Source organism: Budorcas taxicolor, chromosome 22 (genome assembly GCF_023091745.1).
Source record: "Budorcas taxicolor isolate Tak-1 chromosome 22, Takin1.1, whole genome shotgun sequence".
NCBI lineage: Eukaryota > Metazoa > Chordata > Mammalia > Artiodactyla > Bovidae > Budorcas > Budorcas taxicolor.
The window spans coordinates 42966132-42979917 of NC_068931.1; the positions used below are offsets into that span (position 1 = coordinate 42966132).

Consider the following 13786-nt stretch of genomic DNA (forward strand, 5'->3'; position numbering starts at 1 on the left):
CTTAAGAACCTCCAGGAAGAAGCAAACATCTAGAAAAGGAAACAATTGGCAGAAGTCTAGCTAAAGCCCAGATCTTCTTCTGTAAAGTCCACATAAAATGCTTCTATGTGTTCTAGGATAAAGCCCTAAGTTTCTCAGGTTTACATCATAGGAAACGGCTTTCCATGAAGTGTCCTTGTAATGTGATGCAACAAAAAGTATAAGCTTTTCCCATTCTTGGGAATTTTCTATTTTAGGAAAACATGAATATATTCTAATGGACATGTATCATGGAAATATGGTAACGTTAATCAGTTTCAAACTCAATCATGGAATGGATGTTAAAGCTGGGTTTTTTGTTTGTTTCTTTTTCTTTTTTTTTAATTCAGGGAATCAGTTATCAGGAAGGTGAGTGCAATTTTCCATCAATATTAATATATAAAGTAAGAATAATAAGAACTTCAGATTTATTGTCAGACACAATACAAGTGAGAAGACAGTGAGGAAACATCTTTAACGTAGCAAAATAAAAGCTATTACCCTAGAATTCTATACCCAGCAAAATTATCTATCACCAGAAGGTGCACTACAAAAAATGTGAAAAATTATTTTATGCAGAAGAAAAATAATCATGGAAACGTGGACTGTGGACTGAATAGGGAAAAAAGACAGTACAAATTCTCTGAATAAATTAAGTAACTATTCTCCGCAATAAATTAAATAACATCATTACTGATTCTACAAATATTCAAAAGAAAACAAACTCAAAATTATTAGCAACTTTATGCTAATAAATTTGACATCTTACATGCAAAGGAAAATTCCTTGAAAGACACAAATTACTAAAACTCATTCAAGAAGAAATAACCTGAGAATCTTATATTTGTTAGAGAAATTGAATCTGTGCTTAAATATCTTCCCATGAAGAAAATTTCAGACTCACATAGTTTCATAAGTGAATTCTTCTTAAGGAAAAATTTAAAAATAATGATAAAAAATTCAACACCAACTCTTCTGTCATACAAATTCAATCCCAGCAGGCTTTGCTATAGACATTGACAAACTGATTTAAAATTCATATGGAAAATTAAAGGGCTTAGAATAGCTTAAACAACTTCAAATTAAAAGAAAAAAAGAAGAGAAAAAAGAAAGTCTGACACTGCTTAAATTCAAGACATTATCAAGCTATAAGTAATCAAGACAGTGACATAAAGATGAAGAGACAAATTGTATAGAATAGTCTATATATAAAATCAACCACATAATCATGGTCATGATTTTCAACAGATGCAAAAGAAAACACAGTCATTTCAATAAATGATTCTGGACTACTTAACACCAAAGGCAAAACAAACTCTGAGAAGAACATATAGAGGAAATGTTTGTGAATTTGGGCTTGGCAAACAATTCTTAACTACCACACCAAAAGCATGATTCACAAAAGAACAACTATGAAGTATATTTCATCAAAATTAAAAACTCTGCTCCTGCAAAGACACTAGTAAAAGGATGATAACCCATAGACTGAGGAAATATTTCCAGAAACATATACCTGATAAATGATTCGTGTCCTAAACAACTGTCAGAACTCAACTGAAAGAAAACAAAGTTAACATGATTTTTAAAAATGGGTAAAAAGCGAAAGATTTATACGATCTGAAGAGAGTGTGATGAAGAGAAAGCAGCATGGATGTACAGTCCACAGCATTGCAAAGAGTTGGACATGACTGAAGCGACTTAACATGCACATGTGTGTAAAATAGATAGCTAGTGAGAAGTTCCTATAAAACACAAGGAGTCTGGTCTAGCACTCTGTGATGACTTAGAGGGGTGGAATGTGGGGAGGAGAGGGAGGCTCAAGAGGAAGGTATATATGTGTAATCATGGCTGATTCTCATTGTTGTACGGCAGAAGTCAACACAACATTGTAAAGCAATTTCCCCTCAATTAAAAATAAATTTTAAAAAACAAATAAGAACGGGTAAAATATTTTAACAGACACTTCATTAGAAAGATACATGAATGTAAAATCAGGTCATGAAAAAGATCCTCAGCCTCATTAGTCACTAGGGAAATGCATTAAATTAAAACCACAATGAACTGCCTCTACACAACAATCAGAATGCCCAAATTTAAAAAGATTGACTCTACTAAGACAGAATGAAAAAAAGAAATGAACTCTCACACTGCAAAATGAGACCTGCCTCCTGTCCCCACCCAGGATAATCATAATATTAATTATAACAATAATAATAGCAACAGTAATGTTTAAAAGTACATACTACATGATTTTGTTTATAGAAAGTCCTAGAAAATGTACTCTAATCAAGTCAGGGAGAGCCATCAGAGTTTATCTGGGGATGGGATGAAGGAAGATGAAGACAGGAGAGAGATTACAAAGGGGATGATGGAGCTCTTGAGACAGATGGGTATATTCATTCCCTTAATTATGGTGATGGTTTCATGGGTATGATTATGTCAAAACTGATCAAACTGTAAGCTTTAAATTATGCAGTTTATTTCATATCAATTATACATCAAGAAAGCTGTAAGAAAAACAATTATACTATTTCCACCAAAAATGAATAACTAGCAACTTTATGAAAACAATTGTTAAATTTTCTCAGGAAAAAAAGCTTCTTTAGAGAAACTCTGAAGAGAAAAATCAAAGCCTCTCAGCTCCCATTTCCAGAGCTAACCTCTTACTTCTGGGTCAGTTTGTTTAGAACTAAAATGAACACACTGCTATATTTAAAATGGATAACCAACAAAGACCACTGTACAGACATGAACTCTGCTCGATGTTATGTGGCAGCCTGGCCTGGAGGGGGCTGGGAGAATAAAGGATACATGTATATGTGTGGCTGATTCCCTTAGCTGTTCACCTGAAACTACCACAACATTGTTAATCAGCTGCACTCATACAAAATAAAGAGTTTAAAGTTTGGAAAAAGAAAAAAATGCAGACAACAGCAGCCACTTACAGCAGTTACTTATGTTACTGCATAAGTAACATTCTGAACTTCAGAAAGCCAAGCAGTTATGAGGCAACATCCTTCTGTATATTTGTCCTCAAAATACTTTGCAAGTTAGCCAAATTGGCTTATCTACAGTCTAAAAAATTAATGAGGTGTTACTGCATTGAATTAAAGTCCAATCCATGAATGAGAATCTTAGCTCTAATAAACAAGATGGTCACACTTTCCAACAAAACGTTTGATAGCAAAATAATTGTTTTGTTCCAAAATGCCCTTTCTTAAAAGATCCCTTTAATTTTTCATCAGCTGTTATTTTAACTTGAAGGATTAGTCCATCTTCCCACCACAAGAACTTTTACCATCATTAATTTGCTATTAATTTTTAAAGTTGAAAGCACTTAAATGTACCATCCAGGCATAGTTTGTAATATGTTCATTAATACTAATCATTTGGAGCAAATGTAGGAAAAAAATGACTGCCAACTCTGCCTAATCTCTATTCCTCTTCATATTTTGAAAGATTAAATGTAGAACGAGTCATCTTTTCACCTGGCAAGCTTCACTGGACTACATTTTATCCTTGAGAGCAGGGACAGCACTTGGGCAGAAAGGTCCTGACTCGCGGTGACCCGTGCAGGTGAGTTGCTCTGTGCAAGCTCCAGAGCTTGAGTGCCCTCCAGGTCAGCAAGGAAACCAGGCCACAGGACAGGGTGGGTCCTTCCTGGACACTGGAAGAAGACCCTTCCTGAGAGGCATGCTCAAGAACAAAGGCGAGACACAGCTGGTTGAGGGTGCACTTCCAGAAGCCCAGGCTGGGAGGTTTCAGGTTCAGGTTGGACAGACGTCCAGTGTGGAGGCTCGTCCGTCTGCTCAGGGGCAGTGGCTGCTTTAAACACGATGCCAGGTGTCACTTGGGTGGCAGGGTGACACCCCACCCAGGGACCCCTCTTTCCCAGGGGTCTTGGATCAACACCACACCCACTCAGGGCCCCAGGTGACCACCAGGTTGTGGAGATTCCCCGAATGGACTCGAGGGTCAAGTATTTACATTCTATTGATTTTCCATTTATCTGTGGAAAGTCAATTTGTTTCTCTTGGTTCCCAGTTTTCGCCTTTTAGATGAACACAGATAAAGTGGGTCTGAGTTCAGTCACTTAATCCAAAAAGAAACAAGAGTTTGGTTGCTGTTATATCACTTACCAACCTGGCAAATTAAACCATTTTCATTGACTCCCTGGTGGGGACACCCTTAACAAAATGGGGAAGTGTTAACCACAGGTTCATTTACATTCCTCAGCATGAAAATGACCTGCTTGACATTAATTTTCCCCACGCTGGACCGCTTTCAGATGAAGTTCTCACCAACCTGCCTCCATTATGAACAATTTCGTCTTTCTGTGCTGTTTCCATTAGCTAGGCTAAGACGGCTCTGATGAGGAGGCAGCACCACGGCTGTCCCAGGTAAGGCTGCAAACGCACTAGAACAGGCCACATTAGAAAAGCACCTGCAAAGCCAACGGCACCAGACACAACACAAGAGTGACTGCATTGCATCACTTTCTAGGAGCCCATTGGCTTCTCCAAACTAGAAGAAAAAGACACAGCATCAGGGCCATTATGACTCCTGACACATTCAGTTCAGTTTAGTCGCTCAGTTGTGTCCGACTCTGCAACCCCATGAATTGCAGCACGCCAGGCCTCCCTGTCCATTATCAACTCCTGGAGTTCACTCAAACTCATGTCCATCGAGTCGGTGTTGCCATCCAGCCATCTCATCCTCTGTTGTCCTCTTCTCCTCCTGCCCCCAATCACTCCCAGCATCAGAGTCTTTTCCAATGAATCAACTCTTCTCATGAGGTGGCCAAAGTACTGGAGTTTCAGCTTTAGCATCATTCCTTCCAAAGAACATCCAGGGCTGATCTCCTTTAGGATGGACTGGTTGGATCTCCTTGCAGTCCAAGCGACTCTCAAGAGTCTTCTCCAATACCACATTTCAAAAGCATCAATTCTTTGGCGCTTAGCCTTCTTCACAGTCCAACTCTCATATCCATACATGACCACCGGAAAAACCATAGCCTCGACTAGATGGACCTTTGTTGGCAAGGTAATATCTCTGCTTTTCAATATACTATCTAGGTTGGTCATAACTTTCTTTCCAAAGAGTAAGCATCTCTTTATTTCATGGCTGCAGTCACCATCTGCAGTGATCTTGGAGCCCCAAAAAATAAAGTCTGACACTGTTTCCACTGTTTCCACTGTTTCTCCATCTATTTCCCATGAAGTGATGGGACAAAATGCTATGATCTTAAGTTTTCTGAATGTTGAGCTTTAAGCCAACTTTTTCACTCTCCTCTTTTACTTTCATCAAGAGGCTTTTTAGTTCCTCTTCACTTTCTGCCATAAGGGTGGTGTCATCTGCATACCTGAGGTTATTGATATTTCTTCCGCCAATCTTGATTCCAGCTTGTGCTTCTTCCAGCCATACTGACATTTTAATGACTAGTGTAAGAATAGGATAAATATAATAAACAATACTATACTTTTCATGGTTTTTTTTTTTTCCATTTTTCTTATTTGTTACAGAATGGTTAAATATTGCTGAAGTTTGAGGCTTTGGCTTTTCTTTCTTATACTGTTTTAACACTGGAATAAACATGTTTTTCCTTCACTAAACAAAGTGCACTTTCTTATTGTGATTTGTTAAAACAGGACATGGAAAGGGACATGGGACAAGTTGTTGTGTATTTATTTAATAGAGAATGCTGCCTCCAAAGGGAATGGCCTGAATCTCTCCCAATCCTTCCCACAATTCTTGTTCATTTTCAAATTGCAGGATCTAAGGTGAAAAAAAAAAAGCAGCAAAACAACAAAATGAATTTGAGCAAAGACGTCCAACCCTTGCAGTATAGAGAAAGTGACTGTGACTGTCGCAGAGAAAACGCAGAGGTTGGAATGACAGCCAGTCAGAGATGATGAGACGTGACTTTGAGGGCCATTCAGTCAGCCCCATTAGAGTGCTCACTGTGCACAAATGTTCATGACACTCAGAAGAAGAAAACCTACAGGTTCCATCACTCTCAGTCATGACTACGAAAACAGTAGACGCTGACTCCCCAGCCAAGCCCTCCACCTGGCCCACGTTGGAATGTTTGCTGCGATTGTCCAGATAATTTTGGTGAGAAAACAAGGACCGCCCCCCACCACCCCCACTTTGCCCAGGACTGTTTTTACATGAGCTCACCTCAGAATTACTTGCAGTGTCATCTTTGCAAGGGAACAGTCAACAGTGAGCTGACACTATTAAAACTGGCTTTTTGTAAAGTCACCAGCGAGGAGATGTTTGTTTACAGCATTCAGCACATTTCAGCTCACATTCAAGGACACCACAGAGCAAGTCAGGCCCACCTGCCTCGGTCCTGTCCCCCACAGTGCACTTCCCACACTTTCCGTGCAGAAAACCCACAGGACACAAGCTGGCTGGGACTGGTGGCTTTATCACAGAGAGGAACCCAGGTGAGGACTCTGAACCCTGACCCTTGCCTCCTGGCCTTCAAAGTGTAAGGTGTTTGCTGTCTACAGAAATTCCCGAGGAAACACAGAACCTTTGGAAAGTCCCATACTTGGGATTAGCTAAGCCAAATTTTGTTTAGTCTGCCATTTTCCTTAGGGAGACCTGCCAGAATATGCTGGAACTGGGCTCTATTCCATTAAACAAACTGTGCTGAGTGGTATGTTATCTGTCTTTTGTAAGTTATGTGGATTAGCTTTAAAGCTTTATTGTGCTGGATCAACTTCACAAGAGGGGGCACTGAATTTTTTATGGTTTATAAGCATGTGAACCATATACTCCAGTGTCTCATATCCTACTCACACTCTGCCTTAACCTTCCCATGTGTTATTTGCACCAGTCACATCCTACTGTTTGTGACCCTATGGACTGTAGCCTGCCAGGCTCCTCTGTCCATGGGATTCTCCAGGCAAGAATACTGGAATGGCTAGCCATTTCCTTCTCCAAGGGATCTTCCCAATCTAGGGATTGAACCCTACTCTCCCACATTGCAGGCAGATTCTTTACCTTCAGAGCCACCACGGAAGCCCAACCTTCCCATAGGTAAGCTCATAACTATCAGAAAAGAGCCCTGAACTTTGTTTCGGAGAATTTAGACAGTTCTGTGCACAAACAAGTGGGAATCACTAACTCTTTCCCAGGCAGCCCTCCTCCCTGCCCCTTGTCTATGTCCTCCCAGTCTCCCATCTGCCTTGTCCACTTCTGGTCCCTACCCACCTGCTCCACAGGCTTTCTTGGCTAGAACCTTTGAGGAGCTCCACCCAGTTGCGAGTGGAGTTGGAAGGAATCATATGATCTCTTGGGACTCTTGGGTTGAAAGAAGACATCGCTCTAGAGAAACACAAGCCCGCAGAGGTGTGCTCCACACAGGAGCCGGATTTCAGGTCACAACAGCTACGTGAAGACCTGTGGAGTAACATCGCGTGCTCCCAGGACCAGGGAAACCTCCATGCCCTCCCGCAGAGCAGAGCACTAGCCAGCCCGGCAGAGGCCCCCACACAGCTGAGGGACCCTGGGGCTGCTTCTGCTCATTATGAGTTTTTCCTAAATTCATAAGTAACATGGATGCTCAAGAGAGCAAAAATGAAGAATCTAAATCTCCCGGGTCAGAAATCAAGGACTGACTACATTACAGCACAGCTACATGGCCAAACGCAATCAAAAGCTTTGCAGTCCGTGAAAAATCACACTTTAGGGGAACATTTCATGACATGAAGAGATGCAGAAGTTGCACAGAGCAAGTTAGAGAACATCCTGTGCACCATACTGTGCAACAGTCAAGCATCACGATTCAAAGTCTGTTTGTAAAAAGCACATTTATGCACAGGAAAAGCACGGGGGAATACAGACCAAAAATGAACAGTATTTCTGGGAGTTAGGATTATTTTTTTAAGTGTTTTTCCTGATACTTTTTTACACTTTCCCAAACAATCACCAACAAGCATCCTAATGATAAACAAATCAATTCAATATTTCTAAAAGTATTCTAAATATATTCTAAAAATAAAGCTAACCTTCACCAGAAAGCATATTTGAAAGCTTACAAGAAGACAAAAACGACTTGGATTGTTTTGAGGACGGCCACATCCGAAGCTAGATACATGGACTGGGGTCTCTGTGGTTATGAAATTTGTGACAAATGCCCACGCAGGATGACTTTTTCTTCCTGCTTATTTGCAGTTTGTTTTCTGCCAGCTCAGTTGGTGGATAGCAATGCATTGAAATTATGCCTTAAGAAAAAGCTATCATTTAAAATACGCAAATTTCCAAGCTTTCAAAGGCTAAAATGCAATGTCCTACTTTCACCAAGTTGATGGAGGAAGAAACTACAATAAGGCAGCTTACATGCAAACGTATGTGTATACACACATCTATATGTGTATATATGAATGTATATATATTGCATTGTTTAGCACAAACTATCTATACTCTGATAAACCACTCAACTTCTAATGACTCTATAAGAGTATAGCGATGAAGCTTTTAAACTTTTTAAAGGTATTATCTTCAAAGTGTCTATAATAACTTACAACCATAATTTTAAGTTTGAGGCAATCCCAATAAAAGATAAAGATGGTAAGTTATTACACTATTAAGACTGCTATTACCCACACACTTGGTTGGCAAGTCTGGTTTACCACCTGTTATAACTCATGAGCTAATAATGGTTTTTACATTTTTAAGTGGTTGGGAAAAATCAAAATAGTACTTCATGAAATGTGAAAATATTTTGAAATCCAAAGTTCAGTGTCCACAAAGTTTTGCTAGAACCTAGCCAAAACCTGAAAATCTCATACAGGGCTGCTTTTGCACTAAAATGGCTTCTTGAAAAAATTGTCACAGAGACTATAGGCCTGCGAAATCTAAAATATTTACTAAATGATCCTTTATAGAAGAGGTGTTTTCAAGGTGGTTCAGAATAGTCTTTGTATTTCCTATTATTGGTCTCTAGATGGCAGAAAAGAGCCTTAAATTGGGGTATGTGGAGTGACCACAGCCCCATAGAAGGTATACAACTTAACATTTCCAATTAAATCATCCCTTAAAAGTCCAACAGTGCAAAACTTTTTGCTCTATGTGTTCAATAAAAATTAAACTTCTACTAGAACTGAAATATTCATTTAGTCTGGAACTAACGATCTAGCAACAGTAAAATCATTTTTCTCTATGTGTTCAGTAAAGCAAAAATTATATATCTAGAACAAACGAAAAGACTCACTTAGCCTAGAACTAATGTCTGCACTGAAATTTTGTATCTATCCACTTCTGCTTAAAATAAATATTAAGCAAATCCGCATCATTAAAGAGACTTCTCAGTGCCCCGCAGCTTTATTGAGGTACAACTGACGTGTGAAATTGTAGTATATTTAAAGTGGACAGCATGATGATTTGATATAAGCATAGACTGTAAAATGATGCATAGCACCTCAATCAAGTTAATAATCACTTCACATAGCTACTGGGTTTGTGTGTGTGTGTGTGTGTGTGTGTGTGTTGTATGAAGGTTTAAGGTCTATTCTCAGCACATGTCAGTACAATGTTACTACAATGCATTGCTACTACTACCGTGCCCCGTATATAGATCCTCAGAGTTGCTAATCTCATACCTGAAAATATGTACCTTTTTCCACCTCTGTCTATACTCCCCACCCTCTAGCGCTTGGCAACTGTCACTCCCCTCTCTGTTTCTTTAGGTTTGACTTTCTGTTTAGATTCCACATAAGGGGTGAGGTCATACAGTATTCATCTTTCTCTGACTTATTTCACTCAGCGCAACGCCCTCCAGGTTCAGCCAGGTTGTTGCAAATAGCAGGACTTCCTTCTTTTTCACGGCCAAGTAACATTGCCTGTGTGCTCTGCTTAGTTGGTCAGTCGTGTCCAACTTTTTGTGACCCCATGGACTGTAGCCCGCCAGGCTCCTCTGTCCGTATGATTTCCCAGGCAAAAATGCTGGAGTGGGTTGCCATTTCCTTCCCCAGAACATTCCTTATATATGTATACTATTCTTTCTTTTGTCATTCGTCCATCAGCAAACACCTAGGTGTTTCCATGTCTTGGCTCCTCTGTTTTTCATGTCCGTGTATCCTAAAGAATTCACCCCGTATCTTCTAAAATAATGACATTTTCCCAGATAACCACATACAACCATGTATCTAAGAACTAAGGGGAAGTCTGTACTATCAGCTAATAACCAGTGAATATTGAAATTTCCCCGTTTAATCTCAAAAGGATTTGTCCTTAAACCGAGATGTGATCCAGAGTTGGGCTTCTCATCTGTCTGCAGGCTTCCTTGCTTCTCCTTTGAAGTAGAACGGTCTCTGCCCACACCTACCACACACACTTCTTTTTCAGAATGCTGGTTTTTGAAGAGACCAGGTCACTTCCCTTACATTCTACAGTCTGGATTTAATGACTGCTTCCCTGTGGAGTCAATTAAACCACATTCCTGCCCCTTATATTTTCTGGAAATTGGAGGTTAGGTCTAAAGCCTTAACAATTCAATGCCTCACTCCCCATACTGCATCCAGACTAGAAGTCTGAAAGGTCAAGGGACCCCATTCTGGTAAAGTTTGGATCAGCTGGTCAAGGTGCTGACGACCCCAGAAGGGGATTTTCCATTTGCAATTAGCAAATGATCAGCAAGCTTATACTCTGTCATCCTTGCAAACAATCTTCATCCCAGGAGCCTCTTTAAGTCATGGTTTCAATTTGTGAATAGATTTAAGTATCTCATGAAGAACTGGTAAATGGTAGTTTTCTAATTCTAGCACTCCTTTTCCTTCATTAGCTAGTGACATCATGTCAGGAGGAGTTTTCCCTCATTAACTGAGAACAGCCTAGAATTCCTTCCAAAAAATTAAAATAAATGCTGAGTTCTTTACCTTGAATTCTCATTTTCATATAAGACTTTGGGATAATAGTCAGCTTCAACCGAAGCACATAAAATCTCTCTCTCTCTCACCTTTCTCTCTCTCTCGCGCGCGCACACACACACACACACACACCGTGGACTCATGCGTTTTTTCTTTTACATTTTTGTGGCCACTCAGTTCTTTTTGATCCTCAATTTGTCCTCTGTTTGCTCTCAAGAGCTCCCTCCCACGGATGCTCTGACATGTCCTTCTTATTCTTTGCTGTAAAACATTCTCCCTGGTCTCCTTCCTCAACCAAGACCATGTGTCTGCTCTTTGCTGCAGACAGCAGCTTTCCTCTGCTTCACCCCAGCAGCACCCTCACATGAAGCAACACCTCTTCCCTCCAGACTGTGTGGCTGATACAGTCAAGGCAGAGACCGTGTCCCCATCCCCACCAAAGCCCGGATGACCCATCAGTGGGCATCAGAAGAAACTTAGCAGATGCTCAGGGCCCGGTAGGGTCCTCCCAAGGGCTCGAGGATTATCTTACGGAATCGTCAAATGTCCAGCAATGCCTCTTACCTGGCGTAGTAGTCGTTGGGGGGAACGGCTTCCTGGAAGAACTGGAACTGGTACAGATAAAGTCCGATCAGGTGTCCCGCAGTGAAGATGGCCAGCAGGACGCAGAGACAGCTGAACAGCAAGGGGTCGAAGGTCCGGCACCAGGACCACCAGGTACACAGGCCCAGGAACACGAAGAAGTACACGGATGAGGTCAGAGAGGGCAGCATCATCCCTGAGGGGGTTGGGGGGGCACGTGTGAGAAATGTGGAGAGGAGGAAACCCCGCACAGCTCAGCCTCCGTCACTGTCGGGGATGATGAGGAACGCCTCCTACGCTTGTAGTAAAATGCATCACACCCTCTTGATGATATCAGAATTAGTGCTGTTTGTATTGTGAAAAAAAGTCACATGTAAAGTGAAATTTGTAAACATGGGGAAATATCAGATGATGAAGAAATCATCTGTGGTACTTGAGCCCCAATTACAAACATTCACTTCTCTAACCAGTAGAATTTAGCATGTTTACTTGCCCGTTCCCATCTCTCTATTTCTCCCCCAGTTTTTCAGGAATACTGTATGTCCATTCTAACTGTCCTTGATAAATTTTTTAAATAATGATTTACGTTTGCTTGTCTGTTGACAAGGGTTCACGATAATACTGCATTCAGTTCAGTTCAGTTCAGTTCAGTCGCTTAGTCGTGTTCAACTCTTTGCGACCCCATGAATCGCAGCACGCCAGGCCTCTCTGTCCATCACCAACTCGTGGCAGATAAAACCTCACTAAATCTTTGTCCTGCCCAACAAAATGTGATTTGCTCTATCACTAAAAGTGGAAATGTCAAATGAAATCATTCCTTCATAGGCATTTAAAAACTTGGCAGGGAGCATTTTGAAACAACTTCTTATTAAAGTCCTGAGTTACATTTCCTGAGAAATACTCTTCACTCTTCTATCTTTTAACTCTCCTATGGAAAAACAGTTGTTTCATCTTATGAAATTTCACAGAAGCAGGATGGAATAAAGCTCGCAGCAGCTCTGGGGCAATGGGGATGGGGCAAAGATGGAGATAAAGTTTTTATGGAAGGAGCAGCCTGCAGCCAACAGGGAGAGGAAGTGGGCGTGTGTGCTGTGAGATTACCATCTAACCCGGGAAGAAAAACACTCTATCCTGAAGAGTTAAATTAAGAGACCTAATGACTCAGTGTAAACAGACAAGCTCCCGAAAGCCCATGTGTAGCTCTGGATGGGGACAGAAAAGGGTCCCTTGTCACAGATCACCACCCACAGGCTCTGAGGGAGGTGAACAGTGGTCCTGTTGGTCACATAGAAAACAATGCCACCTGACTGCTAAGGGAAAAGACTGCTTTACAGAGGTTAAGAGAAACCATCTGATACATAAAACTTACAGCTAAACGGGAAAAGCTACGTGTGTGCGTGTGTGTGTGTGCGTGTGTGGCTTGTACACGTGGCCAGTTTCACAAAAGCGACAGTTATGATTCTGTTGCTGCGGAATAGAACGGTTTCCTTCTTTCATCATTGGCCAGCTCACTCCCTGTCCACCCCAAGACTCGGAGGTTCTCACCTGATGAACCCAGTAAAATCGTCACAACAACCTTCCCCGCTGTAGTTATCATGTTGCCAATAAACTCCTTCAGCTTGGAGGCCACGGAGGCCAGCCTGCGGAAGAGTTTTAATTTCGTGCTTTCCTCCAAATCGCCTTCAGCACCGTCTCCTTCATCTAAGTCCTCTTCATAAATCAGGGCCTCTTCAGAGTCTATTTTTTCTCCTCCAGCCTAAATAAATGAAAAACAGAAGACACTGCAGTCTCTGCCTATCCACCCAGAATATTATATGGTTTGTAATTTACCGGTAGGTCAGTGAGGTGAATTTCAGAAATGAGGAAAAAATGCAGACTACCACTCAACCACGTAAGCACCCTCAGGTCTCTGGTGGTCCCTGTGTGAAGCCCAAAGAACTTTGATCTTTCTTCAAGGCATAAACAGGAAGCATCGCTAATCATAGGGTCCCCAACGGCAGGTCATCTTACCTATACGAGCTCATTTTATTTTACACACAGAAGCCAAAACTGTTTGAAACACCTATTCATAACTTAGCTTTCAGCAATCTGGGTTTGGTTCCCCAAATTTACTTAGTGTGCCACTAAGGTGATGGGAAGTTTGATGAATGGGCTTAAACGGAAAGGATGGGCCAGATCAGCGCTGAGGAAATCCCTTTTCTTTCTGGAGTTTATCTTTGTTCACTATTTTAGTATTTCCTGCCCGTGGGAGGACAAGTGGTCCCGGCTACTTGGCTAAATAAACAGTCGCTTCCTATCTCATCCTT

General features: G+C 41.1%; 1 protein-coding gene across 1 annotated transcript in view; it reads right to left on the reverse strand.

Annotated features, from left to right (window-relative positions):
- PIEZO2 (piezo type mechanosensitive ion channel component 2) overlaps window positions 1-13786 on the reverse strand; it is a 251957-nt gene that overhangs the window by 86469 nt on the left and 151702 nt on the right. The window contains exons 6-7 of the mRNA XM_052660420.1: window positions 13026-13236; window positions 11463-11676 (exon numbers count right to left, since the gene is read on the reverse strand). Of these exons, the coding sequence (XP_052516380.1) occupies window positions 11463-11676; window positions 13026-13236 (425 nt within the window). The remainder of the gene's footprint in view (window positions 1-11462; window positions 11677-13025; window positions 13237-13786) is intronic.